The 16,335-nt window shown below is 40.3% G+C and overlaps 1 protein-coding gene across 1 annotated transcript in view; it reads left to right on the forward strand.

The window, feature by feature from the left end:
* The first annotated feature begins 2,713 nt into the window (after positions 1–2,713).
* The window catches only part of UROC1 (urocanate hydratase 1), a 40,651-nt gene continuing 27,029 nt past the window's right edge, over positions 2,714–16,335 (forward strand). Inside the window, 4 exon segments of the mRNA XM_010177498.2 lie at positions 2,714–2,839; positions 9,625–9,755; positions 12,279–12,372; positions 13,506–13,565. Coding sequence (XP_010175800.2) covers positions 2,714–2,839; positions 9,625–9,755; positions 12,279–12,372; positions 13,506–13,565 — 411 coding nt within the window.

Genomic DNA, 16,335 nt, shown 5'->3' on the forward strand with positions numbered 1-16,335 from the left:
CACACACATAGCCCCGCACACCACAGCCCCGCACAGCACCCGCGGGGCAGCCCCGGGGCCTGGGCAGAGCGAGGCGGCTTTGGGGTTTGGGTGAGGGGTGGATCACACGCTGGACAAACAGACACACGCACCGGGGCTCTTTCCTGTCCTGGCTTCAGCTGGGACAGAGCTGGTTTCTTTTTAGTCGCTAGGACAGCGCTGGGGTTTGGGTTCAACTGGGATTTGTCATGAGAGAAACCTTGAGAACATACCAGTCTTTGCATTTTTGTCACTGGAAGATAAGGACTTTGTGGTCTGTTAGTCTACAAGCACAAGATCTAAGGGGGCGAGGAATATTTAAATTAATAAGCTAAATTGGTATTTGGATAAGCCAATGGGATATTCCATCTCATATCCCACTGTAGTCAGTATATTAATGAGGAGCTCTTCCTCTTTTGTCTCTCTCTGGCTTTTATTGCTCTTTGGGATTGAGGTTTCCATTCGGGATTGTCACTCCTCCAGGATCGTTATCCGGTAATGGGCCGGGCTTGGTCAGCAAGTGGTGAGCAATTGCACTGGGTATCACTCATACATATTTTATTGCTATTATAATAATTATTATTTTGACATCAGTATTATTTTAAGTTTTATTTTATTTCAGTTATTAAATTGTTCTTATCTCAACCTACAAGTGTCCTTAGCCTTGCCCCTAATTCTGTCCCCTATCCCCGGGGCAGGAGAGTGAGTGAGCAGCTGTGTTTGGCTGCCAGCCGAGTGCCAGCCAAGTGAAACCACCACATTTCCATAGTCACAGATGTAAGCTGGGACAAGCCAAGCAGTGATGGGACTTGTGACCTCCTAGAGAAGCTGGGGTGTCTGCTCTAGCATCTCTGACACACCTGCCTGCCCCAGCCAACAATGAGCATGATCCTGAAGACTGATTTGCTCAGGTAACTCCAACACACAAAGCTCCCAGGGACCCAGAGAGGCTCCAGCATTTAGCGATCAGGGAGTGAAAGTGCTCAGCCCTAGAAATAATTTTAATTCAGAGAGTGAGTTCCCTCCACCCAGCTTCATTCTCTTTCTTCAGCTTTCACAGCAGTCTAACACCATTAATTTCTGCTTGATGTCGCTTGATGAAGCAGGTGTGATGGGAGTCCAAATGTAGACAAGGTTATTCTTGTGCCCCTGTGTGTGCAGGATCAGGCCTTAGAGGGATTTGGGGAATGTGGGTCATACAAAGAAGAATAAGGGAAGATTTATTTCCCTTTGGTGTGCTTATGTAAGGCAGGGTTTATTTAGCTAGTTTTTGGGGTAGGATTTTCTGACTTTACCCTTATCTTCCTGTTCTGTATGTTTTAATGAGAAAACCCAATTAAAAAAATTAAAATATGAAGGAGGCTTTTCCCTCTCCTTTTTGTCTTTACCTTTTGTTTGAAAACAGCTAAAATACTGTATAATTACAAAATGAAATTCTCCTGACATAAATGACAGTATCCTTCAGAGGGTTTGTCTGCTGTGTGCTCAGCTCCCCTGGGATGTCCTGAGTTCTTTCAACTCAAGCACTTCAGTGGGAGCTGGGGATGTGAAGTATGTCCTAGAGCTAAAGCCAATGTGACATTAATGAGATGCTGTCATTTAATAATTGTGCTTTGTTGTCACCGCTTGTTGATTGCTGCCTTTGTGGGAAAATGCAGTATTTTTTTATTCCTAGGTTTTAGGCTCATTCCTGACTGTTATGTTTCTCCCAATTAATTTCACCAGGCTTAAACTGTGGCACTTGAGAAAATTCTCTGGCCAGGAGTTGTGGTTCCATGGATGTAATAAAGGTCAAGAAGGTTCTGTACAATTTAAACAACAACTCAAAATGGAGAGCAAAGTTCATGTCGCACTGTAAGTGGAAAGTCAAAGTTAAGTATATTTATTTACTTGCAGTGTTTGGATGGCAGTACCATACGACTTTCTAGTTGTTGTTGACTGTAGGGTATAAAAGTGACTTAGAACTGAAAGCCTTAATTATTCCTCCTAATTATTGCCTGTCTTGTGAAAACCACTACCAGTGCTAATGAGCACAGTTCCAGTTTAGTACTACTAAAATCCACTCATGCCTGTGAGCTAAGAGGAGCTAACACCTAAGGGAGGATATTTTGCTGTTACCATTGATAACTGCTGTTTTCTAGAAGACAAATTGATGAGATCTGAGGAACAGCCCATACCTAGAGGTGTCAAACAGAGAATGAAGAGTGTGTATGAACAGTGATGTGAATAATAATGATTAACTTTAGTCAGTTCCTAAACTATGGAAAGGTAAATGCACAGTCCTTGAGATCTCAGGCAAGGTTCATGCTCCAGACCATGACCCTCAGACCATGACTCTCACTAGGACAGTGGGGGAATCAGATGATTTGGAAAGTGACTGAGTTTGCTCTAGTGGCTTAGCACAGCACCAGCTGACAAAGCACCCAATCAACAGCAGAACCGTGAATCATTCATTTTGGGGGAGGAAGGAAGAGCCAATGGCATGGCACAGAGGGGGGAGGTGTGTCACCTGTGCCGCCTGCCCTCTCTGCTTGATGGGCCTGTTTGCAAAAGCCAGAGGACAGGCTGTCCTCTTCACAATCACCCCAGAGTGGTGGTACATCTCGATCTCTTAGCATCTTGCTTGCCTGCATCCTTTGTTCCCCATACCTCTCTGGTTTGCCTTGCCTTGCCTCCTCATATTTGCTTGGTAGCTATGACCAGCCTGCAGCAAATCTGTCGTGGCCTTCCTCTATACCCTTTGCCTGAAAACAGAGGTCGGAGGAAAGGGATCCCCCATGCACCCGTGAGAACCCCTAATCTCACTGCTCAGGAGAAAAAGGTAACATGGGGCTTGACAGGGCCTCACTTCTCCTCCTTTCAGATAAATGCAGCATGGAACAGCAGACCTGATTGTCTCAAATGCTTTTCTGAGTATGTGCCTAACTTTGTGGTAAATGTATTTCCTTGGTGTTATAATTTCAGTGGGTAATGGGACAAAGTATTGGAAATGCTTCTGCTTGCCTTCTTTCTTCCTCCCCCAGAGATAAGCAGATTGATATGAGGGAGATTTGCTGCACAACACCTTCCATGACTTTAACTGGCTAAACAAGAGCCATGAGACTTCAGTGCTGTCAATCCAGCATTGTTCTTTGGACATGAAATTATGAATGCTGTTGCAAAAACACTCTATATCTATGGGAGTGAAATTATTGAATACGATAAATATAAAATGTAGGGAATCAGCATCAGGGTTCAAGCTACACATCTGTATATTAGCATAAAAGATCCACAGATAATTTATTTTAACCAGTAGTCTGAGTGTCCTGGAATTTAGGCAAGTTTGTGGGGAGTAGAGTTAATTATTTGTCTTTAATTGTGTAATTCTTTTCCTGTCTCTTTTTGTTTGAATAGTCTATGCATACGCTAAAGTAATCATCGCCTTATTTCATGTTAGAGATTTAAAAAAAAATCATCAGCAGAAAACAATGGTCAATGGGTGGAGATCCTTAGGGATTTGAGTGGGAGAGGAAAAGGTGAGTTCCTTAGTTTGAAAGTCTGTGTTTCATCACATGTAATATTACTTATTATGTGACATTCTGGTCAGAACGCAGAAGTCCTAACCCACTAACAAGTTGCATACAACTTCCTTGCCTTTGTGGGAGTTCCCCACTGGCATCGGCAGCCAAATTCTTTCAAACTACACTTCTACAAGCAGAGCAGAGCCTAGTCAAAGGATAGAAAGAGGAACAGCTGTGAGATATCCAAAGAGGATATACTCCAATGTCAGGAGCATTCATGGCTGAGGCACCCTGTCTGTGCCTGAGACAGCTCAGACATGTGGAAGTGTGGCTACTAAATGTGGAGAAAGGGGCTGTGGTGATGGCTGTGAGATAAGTGGGGAGTGAGCTTCACTGCAGGGCAGAACATTGCCAATAATCTCCATTTTATTCCTTGCCTTTGCTAAATCACTTTTCCCCAGGAGTAGCCTGCTATAGCATGAAGGAGTCCATGTTGCAGGAGAGGAGATGGTCTCTTTCAAAAAGATGCCAAACCTTACTCTGTAGCTGGGAGAGAATGGTAATGACAAAGTCCTCACTCCCTATATAGAAACTGGGATAGTTTCCTGTCTTTAAGTGTTGCAGGGAGATGGCAGTAGACTGATTTTCTGGTCCCAGTCTACTGTCTGGCATCCTACCCTCATCTCTCCTTCTTATCTGTCACATGTGATAAGAGGTCATGCTAGCTGGGTGTTTAATTATTAGACTGTGTAAAGTTTTAAGAGCTTCCTTTTTGATTTATTTTACTCTTAATCTCCACCGTAAACTCTTAACAGAGTTATAGGCTCAGACGGTATTTATTTTATATCTGAAAGGTCAATTTTTTTTTAAAGAGGTGTTCTATGCTTAGAAAAGCATGTAGACAGACAACTATAGAAAAGGTTGTCTGTCTACAAGGTAGTTTTAAGTTTTGAGATAGGCTTCCAGATTTTGTTGGCAGCATATAATGCTGAGCATATTGCAAGGCTTGTTCTTTACGTATAGCACTGTGTTCCTTTTCTAACTGAGGTACTCAGGGGAAGTTTTGACAGAAATGAAGTTAACAATGCTCTGCTAAGTTCCTCAGGATTTGTCCTTCTCTTCATATGCCTTCATTCCAGTTTTAGCCCTTTATACCATAATAAACCTTAGTGCTGCCAATGTTTTATTTTCTTTTTTTATTTGTGGTTATAATAGAAATCCTGTAAGTGAGATTTATAAAGTTCTGTGTATTTTGGGGCTTGCTGTAGAGGTATGTATTTTTTTCCTATCATACCAACTTTAATCTTCTTGGATAAATCAAGACATTTCTCAGAACTGATTCTGTTTATATGTTTCCTAAGTGCTCTTCCTTTGGCATTCTTTGCCTAAGGCCTGAAACAGCCACATCCTCTCTCTTTACCTCCACAGCTCAGGAAACTCGAGCTTTCTGTTTCTCAGCATCTGTATCTTAATGTAAATACACTAAAAAGAAATTACCTAAAATCTTTTGCATGGTGTGTTCTTTGCAGAACAAGAATGTTGCATGCTCAATACTCATTGACATTCCAGTAAAGCTGGTGCAACTTGGGAAGAATGTGCACTTCTCAGTGTTGCTCAGAATCAGAAAAAAACCCGATACACCTTCATCCATGCAGCAGTTCCCTTACTTATCTTAGAGCCAAGTCATGTTACAGCCCCTAAAATCTTTTGCATGGTGTGTTCTTTGCAGAACAAGAATGTTGCATGCTCAATACTCATTGACATTCCAGTAAAGCTGGTGCAACTTGGGAAGAATGTGCACTTCTCAGTGTTGCTCAGAATCAGAAAAAAACCCGATACACCTTCATCCATGCAGCAGTTCCCTTACTTATCTTAGAGCCAAGTCATGTTACAGCCTTCCTGGTACCCCAGCATGATCATCTGTTACCTGATTGCAGCATCATTTGTGTTTCTGTAAGAGAGCCCTGAGGGCACTAATGGGCCCTAATGAACCTGATGAGCCTCTCCTGAGATCTCCACCCACACCTCTGCCCGCAGCCTCTGAGCCTCCAGAAATACCACAGTCTCCATTTAAGCTCAGGGTTGGGGCTTCAGTCTTGTTTATGTTGGAGATGAGTATGTTTCTGGTTCTGTCTCACCATGTCCCTGTGCTCAGCTGTAGACCTCATTGATCTGGTTTCCAACCTGTGAGCTGACTTGCCACTACAAACCTTCCTTGTGATTTTGGGGCTCTATCTCTCTGTGGTAACCATCACCAAACCTGATCCTGACTTGCATTTGCTGTGATCTTGCCTGATGATCTGGACTCCTGGTGGAACCTGGCTACCATCCCTGAGCTGCCCTGCTCACCTCCCTCAGGTACTATGAGGCTGGACCCTGGCTGGTGAGGTGCCTGTCCTATTGGTTGTGTTTCTCTGCTTGACTCCTTAGGGAGAAGCTGCTTCATGAGATCCTAGTACAAAGAGCTTAAAACCAGTGCCTGTGAAGTTGCATAGCACCTGAAGCTCTTGTTGAACTTTCTGGAGAAGAAGCAGGACATTTGATCTTAATTGTTGCTTTACACATCCAGAAATTAGACCACTTTTAAAAGTTTATGTGTGGATTGAGGACAACCTGCTGGCTCCTGTTTTGGACCATCTGGATGATAAAGAACTTGGTTAAACTTTCACAGTCATGGGGCATTTGTAGCAATGGCCAGTCAGAAATCACCATGTTTACTTCCCAACTAAGCTGGTCTAAACTGGGACCTGTCAGGAAGACTAATACATGAAAAACAATCTTGCTTTTACAGTTGCTGTTTAGAGAATAGTGCCACCAAAGATTCTGGGCCTGGATATTATCAGGCAGAAGATGGCAGGTGGGAGGTGAGCAACATTTCCACTGGGAAAGGGCAGAATTAAGAAGTAAACTGTTGCAGAGTTAAGCTAGTCCCTTCCCCAGGGAGACTGCAAATTAGTGTTTGAATGTCTCAAGATCATTAAATTGGAAGTACTGATGATCTTGTTAGAAAAGGGAAGTGAATACCATTCTTTCTGAAGAGGCACTGGCTCTTCAACAAACACTAATTAACAAAGAGGCTGGTATACTTGATTTCTCAAGAGAATCCCACAACAAAGATATTAACATTGGAGCAGGATTTCATGGGTTCTTTTGACTATGTTTTGTTGACATTGAAAGGTCTGAATATTGATTAAATGGCAGCAGGATCATGTTTTACTGTATAAATGCCAGTGAATACAAAGACACCCTACTAGTGACTAGAGCTTAAACACGAGAATCAAATGTTAGATCCACCTGGCAGATCTAAGACTGATGCTTGTGTTGCACTGACCTGAACTGAATCAGTAGTTCAGCAAATTCACAGTGGGTTTTTCAGAATTATTTCTCATGTTCAGGTGTATAAGTGCAATTGATTTTCTTATTTTAAGACACCAGAGCACATGCAGCTTAAGCTTCTATCAGTGGAAGCCACGAACAATGTCTAATATTCAGAATGCAATATGTCAGTTATAGGTAAAATCAATCCCACATAAAGGTCAGAATAATGTTTTATATGATGCTTTAATTAAAGGTAAGGAATAATATCCTTGTATTGCTTTTCCACAAAAGCATGATGATCAGCCTATTTGAATTTGCTCCTTTCTCAGGTGGTTCAGTTTATGGCTGAATAATGAATATGCAAAATTATCCCTCATGCACATTGCAATTGCCCTTTCATAAAGCAGTCAGGCTCCATCTAAGCAATTTTAAGAGCCCCAATGGTCCTATTGAGAGATTGTTTCAGAATATCTTATATTTAAATTCTTCTCATTTCAAGACTACATTTTTTTTTATGGCTAATTCACAGCTATTTATTCCTCTTCCAGCATTTCCCTGGAGCTTCTTCTGCTTTGACATTTATCCTGCAGTGAGACAGCAATCAAATGTCACCTTTCTTCAGTTAAGCTAAACAAGCCACAGTCCTAGTCCTCTTATAAGATCAGTTCTCTATCGTCTGTGCAACCAAGGTGTCCTTCCCACCCTTCACTTAACATCTAAGTTCATATTTCCTTAATGTTTGTATCATCAAAATTCAGACTTCTGCTAATGTGTAACATTAATAGGATAGAGGCTCAGTCTAAGTGAATTTATTTGAAAATCCAAACAGATTTTACTTGCTTGTATTTTTAGGACAAATTAAAAATACATGTGCATCATTTTTATTGTAATACAAATAACATATTGATCAAAGACTGGGTGATCATTGCCAGACTGGGAGCAAAATACTCTTCCTGGTAGTTCTCTGTAGCTTACATAGGCAGCCGAATTTGGCAATATTTTCCTCTTGATTTTGTTGTTGCAAGGGGTGCAGGTGATTTTATTCTTTGGAAATTTCTCTGATCTGGAATGTACTGTGATGGGCACTTGCCTCTGAGGTTGGCTTTGAAAATCCCCACGTATTTTGTCATGGTGTGGATATAGCTGTGATTTTTGTGTTTATTAATAACATGCCCTTGAAAAATGTCTGTTTATCTAACTGGAGAAGAATAATGTGGTATTTGAAGATGGAATTTGCTTGCTCATCTGGTAAATAAGTTTTTCCCCTTATCATTCTCTGTGTGGAATGGCAGATCTAATTAGTTGGGTTTTACTGGCCGCATTCTCAGCTGGTGTAAATCAATGCAACTTTACTGATCTGAAAGGGTCTGACCCATATGCCTGTTCAGTAGCAAGTATGCCAACAAGAACTCTTAGGCATTTTTAGATCTAGAGAGATTGTTCTTTCAGTCTGCTCTAAGTTATGTGAGACCAATGTGCTGAGATGAAGGGGCTGGAGAGCACTAGCCCTAAGAGCCAGACCATAGTCATGTTGAACGAGGAGGTTTATTACTGAGCTAAGGGCTTTATAGAACTTTTCAGGACTTCTTACCAGGGTGGATGGTGATGATACCTAGACTGCATGGTTCTAGGTGGTTTTGTTCTAGATATCCGTTTCCTATGCTACAGTGTACCCCTTCACTTCCTCCAGAAAATACTTGGTTCATAACTCTTTGAACTGTCAATGGCAGGTGTCAGAAATATGGAGAATCTTTGCTGTACTCAGCCATCTACAAAACTGTGCTTTCCTGGTTGTTTTGTAGACTGTTATCAGATTTGAAAGCAAACTTGATGCTTTTCTATCCTTTCCACAGCTGTTAAAAATCAGCCTAAAGATATGAAATTACATATGATTTATGAATCTCTCACCTAAAAGTAATTTGGATAGTGTCACCATTTGTCAGGGAACTCACAACTTCTTTTAGTATCTTTGCATGAAATTGGCTTTTTAAAGATTACAAAATCTTTATTGTCATTATGGTTTTAATCATAATGTGGAATACAGAGACATGACTTAACAGACTGTTACTAAAGATAGTGATTTATTTATGGTTTCTTTCATCCAAAAGGACATACTGTACTTTGCCAGCCACGGGTAATGTCTTTGAAGGCAATAGGGAGTTTAAGCCACGTAGTATCATTAAATTAAATTGAGTGCCTAATAATCACTTCAGCTAATTTGGAAGCGATACATGTAGCATCAATAAAATAATGTAAACCACCACTCTCTGCAATACATTAGGATGCTAAATTTAGTGAATCTTTAATAAAACTTAACCCAAGAATATCTTCATCTGGGAGTATGTCATGTAACTTGGGACTTAGATCCCTTTCTTGAGTAGAAAGTACAGTAGGGTCTTCAGTGTCTCTAGGAGTTCAGGGTCTCAGTTTAAGGATTTCAGTGGTCCCTAGTATTGTGAGAGGGAATTCATCTGATATTGGTAGGATTGAGCACTACTTAACTAATCTCCAAGGTCTGTCCATGCAGATTTTGAGGGATGGGTGTGGGTGAAAAGGGGAGGACTACTTGTGTTCAGCAACTGAATCTACAAGACAAGATGTAGGTGGAAATACTTCAATAGGAAAGCAAGAATGGAGCTTCCCCGGTGTGAGCTTGGTCTTTTAAATTATATCATCCTTCTGATAGCTTAGGCAGGCTTCCAACAGAGCCTGGTGAAAGTTCAGGGCCACCCATTACCTCTGTTTGTCTTTTACCTCAATTTTTGTCTCTCTTGGGTTTTTTTGGCAGCTGGCTTTGCGCAATGCCTTGCGTTATTTCCCACCTGAAATACAAAAGAAGCTGGCACTGGAATTTGCTGAAGAACTCAGGCTGTACGGCCATATTTATATGTACAGATTCTTTCCAGATATTGAGATGAGGTAAGGACTGGATGGTTCACGTGGCATTTGACTGCCATTTGCTTACCAATTTTCACCTCTGGACCTGACCTTTAAATAGTGGCATTGCTGTGTCCTACTTTACCACTTTTCTGGATAGGCTGTGGTAGGGTCACCACAGTCTCAATGCTGGAAAGCTCAGCACCACTGAACACAGGGAAAGGGTTGTGCAAGGTTGTGTGCTTGGTAATGCCAGCTTGGCCATACACAGAGATCCCAAATGCTCTACCCCATGGCCAGTCTTAATTTCTAGGGGCCAGTCATTACTCAGAGACCTCTGATTGCAACCTGGACAGAAAACTTGCAATAGTCCTGAGCTGCTGCAAGCCAAGTCTCAATTGAACTAAGAAGTAAGATCAGATGAGTGGATGGCTTGGGATCTGCTATGAGTGGCTGCTTGTTTCCCATTCTCACAGAGAAGGCTTTCTGAGCTGAAAAGAAAGACAGTACAGTACTTTTCCATCACTGGAACCTGTGTCTGACCCTGGTTTGTAATATGCTGTGCCTGTTGATCTTGGAGCATCACTTCATTCTAGGGCTGATGGGGCTAATGTTTGTGAAGCAGAACAGTTTTAGAGAGGGCTGCCAGGGGCTAGCTGCTTTTTTTTTTTTTTTTTTTTTTTAAACTGATTGATTCCTTTTTGCATCCAGCAGAGGCCTGGTTAATATCTACACAGAAATCCGAATAAAGCAATTCACTAGAAAGCACTCTGATTTCCAGAGACGTCCATATTTCTGTGCTGTTCATACTAGTCTGGAGTCAGCTCTTGCAGAATTCAGAAAAGGGGAAGACAACTGGAAGACTATGTGAAAGATATTGCAGAGCTGGACTTCAGAGGACCTTAGTTTTGAACTACGGATGAGGATACTTTCCACTCAGGCTTAGATGGGACAGTCCACCAGCTTGTTTCCATCACTGGCATTGGTGACTCTTTGATAGCTTCAAACATTTTTTTTCCTTTGTCACCATTTCACTGATCAGTCGTTCTAATAGACTCTTGCAGTCTCAGATTTAGAAAATGCTTTTTGTTCTCTTTATTCTGATAGTATTTAATTTCTTTGTTCTGTATGTCCCAGTGAGCACAGTCCAACTTGGTTCTGTTCCATTTAACACCAGTGTTCCCATCCTCAGCTGATATCTGAACTTTGGGTTTCTTATGTTCTGAGCAATATGTGGAAATACCTCCTCTTGATGAATTTATATCATTCCACAGAAATCCTGTTATTTTATCATGTCAAACCTGGAAAAGCAGAAAATGGTAATAAAAAAGTATTGTGGAAAAACTCAAATGTTTTCCCTTCTGGTTTGGCAATGACTACAAGGCATTTCTTTTAGTATTCTGATGTCAAAGCTGGGATAAAGTGCATATGATCATGGGAGGAGCCCATTCACTACATCTGTAGAATATACATTCCAGATTTTGGCTCATGAGCTGGTCAGTGGATGTTCAGGGGTTTTTTTGTAGCTGGCACTCTTTAGCCTAACCTTTTCAGTGTAACTGTCTTCCCTGTACAAAGCAAGTCTCCAGCCACTGAAGATCTATTGTCCAATAAAAGGAAGATCACTTAGAAGCAATGTCAAATTATTCTATCTACCTTCAGGAATTTCCAGCATCTGTAATGGTGTTGTTGCTTACAGAAAGGTAGAGAGGTGGTTATATTTCCTTTTGATATCATATATTAGAGGCTTCGGCACAATTGTATTAAGACATGTGCAAACACAGCAAAGAAACTGTCCCTGCCCTGAAGAGCTACAGTATAAATCTAGATGTTTTAGAGATATTTGATATGACAAACAGATGGTGGAGGAAGAAGACAATGGTGAGATGATCACAGCAATTGGCATTGAAGCACATTAGTTCTGGGAAACCTGACTTGGGATACCTTTATAAGCATTTCCCATACTTCAACTCTCAGCTTTCTGGATGAAATGCATCTTATTCAGCAAAAAGGCCCATATTTCTCCTAACTAGCTCAGTTTTTGAGAGATTCTTTAGGACTGAAATTCAAGCTGGATGTTTTTTATTAGGTAAGATCTTAAATTTAACAAGGACAGATGAGCCTAAAGGCAACTTCTACTGATGCTGTTTTCTTTGGTGTTGCAGGACTTAGCTGCTTGGCCTGGCAACTGCTACAGAGGCCAGTTCCAGAATCCCCAAAATAATCCAGTTAAAAAGCAATGGGAGCTCTTGGCCACCATATTTATAACCAATTGTGATTGATTCAGCAAATTATAAGATGAATACAATTTTTTTCTTTGCTTTGTTCTAGTAAGAGTTAAAATCTGATTTGCCTGTTAAGGTACATGTGTCATTTCAGATCTGCACTTTCTTCTTTTTTTTTCTTCTTTTTTTTTCTTCTTTTTTTTTTCCTTCCTTCCTGGTTATTACCCTGCAACTGAAAGGAATGTGTTGGCATGCAGGGATATTTCTGTTCGGGTATGTTGTTGTGGTTGCCCTTGTGAGTTGGAGTGTCTCTCCTAAATTTTTGTGACTACTGTTTCAGAGCGTACCCCATAGGAGACTATCCTTGCAAGACCAAATCAGCTGCTGCCATTATGTTGATGATCATGAATAATCTGGATCCCTCCGTGGCTCAGGTAAGGTACAGTGTAAATAAAAGGATTCCTAGAGCAGCAGCAAATCTGCAACTGTATGTGCTCTCGCATAAAAACTGAAGAATTTAGGCATATAGGTGAAATTAATCTTTGTGCAGATGATCCTCCTTCCATAGATTGAATAGAATTTGAGTTGTTAGCAAGCCTTTTGCTGGTTCTATGCCCCAAGGTACCTGCCAGCCCCTGTACGTGCAGAGCTGTCTGCTGTCTGTTAGCAAAGCAGGCCAATCTCAGCAGTGCCAAGGTAGCCTCCTTACAGTGATGTGCTATAATGTCCATTTCTGTGACATTATATGTGACAATGTGACAATGTCCAAGCCTGCAAGGGACTAAAAGTGTTTCTATACTTTTCCTCTGGTTATGTTTTGATTCCTGGGGTTTGCCATCTTTTGTATTAATTCCTTTAGTTTCCTGCTGTGTGCAGTTCTTGATTCTGCACAGTGGGTCCTGGTCCTAACGCAGACCTCTGAGGCCTCCTACAACACCACCGAGGTTCACTCCAGCTCCCACTATATACTAGAGCTTGGTTGCTGTCTGTGAGATAGGTAGAGGTCAACTCTTCAACCTTATTTCTACAATGTATGTTGAAAAATTAGTGCTGATGCTTCCTGTACCTTTGAAAGCTCATCCCTCAAGGACAGATGTACTAGAGGATTACAGGACCAAAGTCCATCCTTACAAGCACTACCCTGGGTAATGCATCTTCTTGCAAATGACAGGGGAGAGGCCATGCAACTATGCCCTGCTGGTCGTAGACTCTTCCAGCTGTAAATGCCAGTGGCAACCAAACTGTAAACTCACTCAGTCCATCTTTAAGTGATTTTACTGAGTTGTCTGTCTGTTACAGAAACTGCAATCCAGGAATCACTTTGTAGAATTCTGCATCCAAAATACCATTGTAACAATAAAAATAATCTTATTTTGAAAAAGAATTTTAATTTTTTTTCTGAAGTTAGCACTTTTATGTTGGTATTTTCTGATTTCAAGAATCCAGAGAGTGTTGATGCAATAAGCTCTAGAAAACATTTATTACTGAGATTAAAAAATAACTCAGCGATACAGTGAAACCTTTCAGAAAAGTGTTTGCCTTACTACTGTTAAATTGCCTTTTTCAGTTTCCTCAGGAGCTTGTCACTTATGGAGGAAATGGGCAGGTCTTCAGCAACTGGGCACAGGTAGGACATTGCTGCTTTTGCAACTTGTTTCACAAAATCCGCTTCACCCTCCCCCATGCACGTTCTGCTTAGGCAGTTTGTGATAATTCTTGGCAGTCGTTGTCTCAAAATACTCCCAAACATCCTGTCTGGGTAGAGGAATGCTCAGTTATGAAATGAATAGATGGGGAGAGCTTTATTTAGTATCAGAGCGCAGATAGCCCAGTAGAAATACTAAACACAATACCATAAACATACCAAGATGTGTATGATGATGTAAAGATCAGTTCTTTGTCTTTCTCTGATGCATTTTTATGGTTCTGTGTATTTTGTACAGAAAATTCGAGAGTCAAAATGAATTCTAGGAAACAAAAAAGTGTATCTTTTGCTTGCTTGTTTCAGGTACTTTTGCAAAATTTTTTACAACATGTAGTGGAATTAAAAAAAATAAAAATAGGACTTTGATTTAAATGCATTCCTCAGTCTTTTTCCAATCAAATCGGATTAGCTGTAAATATTTACATGCTAACTGGCCAGATCATACTGCCCTTTACTGTCAGGTCTAGTAACATTATCCCTGATCTTCTGAGAATAATGGCAGGTGGGTAAAAGCCTGTCTAAAACTGGAACTGCAATGTTTAAGGTATGGTTGTATAATCTTTTTTCTTCTTTATCAAAAATGATAGTAATACACTTGCTTTAATCGAAGTACAGCAAAATGGATGTGGGAGACACTTTGAGGAGATCTTTGGAATTAGACTTATGTTTTGTATGAGCTCAATTTATTCTCTCAAGGAAAAAAGACAAACTGTCTGTGTCTGAGTGGTCTATAGGTGTGTGGTGACAGGAGGAACATTTAATGAACAGTTAATGAATGTGGCACAGTTAAGAGTTACATCACCCTGAAGGACAGCATCAATCCCAAAGGCTGGGAAGATCTTGATTCCTGATTCTGTAGCTTACATGAGCAAAAGCTGACTTAAGGAGCCAAATTCTGTCATAAGAGATTGTGTAAGCACCTTGTTGTGGCTTTACCTGAATCTGGTTTCTTGTTTATTAAAATATTACAGCAAAACTAATGTGTAAATTAAGTTCCTAGCTAGGGGAGAGGAATGGATTCCTCACTGTAGCATGGGACCTGTGTTTTCTTCCTGATTTGACTGTGATTTTTCATTTATGACTAAGAGAAAACTCATTCTTCAATTTCCTAATCTGGTAAATGGGAGTTAAATGGATGTCTTCGGCAGCTTTTGAGGCAAACCTGTTCTGACTATTAAAAAGAAGGATACCATAGCAGTGCACATCATTTCTTTATTCTGTGTTTTAATTTGTAAATGCCACTTAACTAATTCCTGTTAACTACATGAGTTTTACAGCATTTCTGATGTGAACAGTGCCAGCAGTTTCTATAGTAGCCTTTACTGGACTGACATCCCTTGGGCAGATGCTGGGCTGCAAGGTGAAGTAGAAGCACTCCCAAAGTCAAAAATTCTTTCTCTTGTTCTTATCCAAGTCAGAGCTATGACCTGCAGTTGTTTCACAGCAGAACAAACAAAACCTTTTTGTTTTTGCTTACTTAGAGTAGTAATCACATGAATGATTCAGTTATGACAGAACATTTTGTACTGTTTGTGACTTGTAAACAACATGCTTTTTGGAAATCTATCATTGCAAAAATCTGAGAGAAAAGGTTCAGTTTGATTTAGATCATCCATGCAGAGCTGTGCTTTCTTCTGAATAATTTTTAAAGAAAAAAACATGTTCAGAGCACAAGCCTGCAGACAACAGAACTGTTCTTTAAGTTAGGAGAGACTTTTACCTCCTCCTTAATAGTTGTGCCTTTCAATGCAAAAAGATCTAACTATCTTACAGCTTCTGGTTTTAATACAATGATTTTCCCAGCCTGATAAAGGGTTGAGAGTACAGCTGGTCACCTGTTCTGTTCTAGGACCAGAATTTGATTGTTCAATGTTTTTCATGAAATAAAACCAAAATGTAAAAAGCAAGACAGTAACTCTAGTAACTCTTTCCTGCTCAACTTAACTTGGAAATTGGAAATTAGCTGGGTAAGAGGGACTGGCTTTGGATCTGTACTATTTTTAATTCAGATCAAAGTCATGGAGAGGTTAAGTGCCCATGAGAACTGATAACACTGTCTCTTTGATCAGCAGTTCTATTTTTTTCTCAAAATTTTGTCTCTGTACACCTACAGAAACTCTTAATTTCAAGCTATTGTTGAAGTCCAATATTGCATAGGAAAGCTCCTCTCAGGCCTAGTTGTCTGTCACAATCTAAAAGTCCTGGGGACTATGATGGGCTTTGTAATAGACAATGATGGACATGAGTCAAATCTATGGGCAGCCTACTTTTTTTGTGTAGATCAAGAGTAACTATTGAATTATGCAGACAATATTGAGATGCATTTATTTTTATACTTCTGGGACTCTCTTCACTGTCCACAATGAAAGCTGATTTTTTTCTTTGAGAAGAAAAATTATATAATTTTTAAGTTCACATTGTAATATCCATTTGTTGAAAAGATGACAAGCACCAGAACATGCTGAATTATCCACTTCAGGTTAGGATCAACAATATGCATGAGTATTTTAATCACTTTTATAGGGAAACTTTTGCAGTTTGGCTTTGGAAAGATTGCCAGAAAAGTGCCAGATCCAAATGGTTAACCTCAAGATAAAATTAGAACAGCTTTAAAAGTGAAGCATTTCTGGGGTTTGTACTGGAGAAATTATTTTGGAACTTATTCAGACTTTTGCTAGTTGGTGATTTATGT

Source organism: Antrostomus carolinensis, unplaced genomic scaffold (assembly GCF_000700745.2).
Source record: "Antrostomus carolinensis isolate BGI_N321 unplaced genomic scaffold, ASM70074v2 scaffold29781, whole genome shotgun sequence".
Classification (NCBI taxonomy): Eukaryota; Metazoa; Chordata; class Aves; order Caprimulgiformes; family Caprimulgidae; genus Antrostomus; species Antrostomus carolinensis.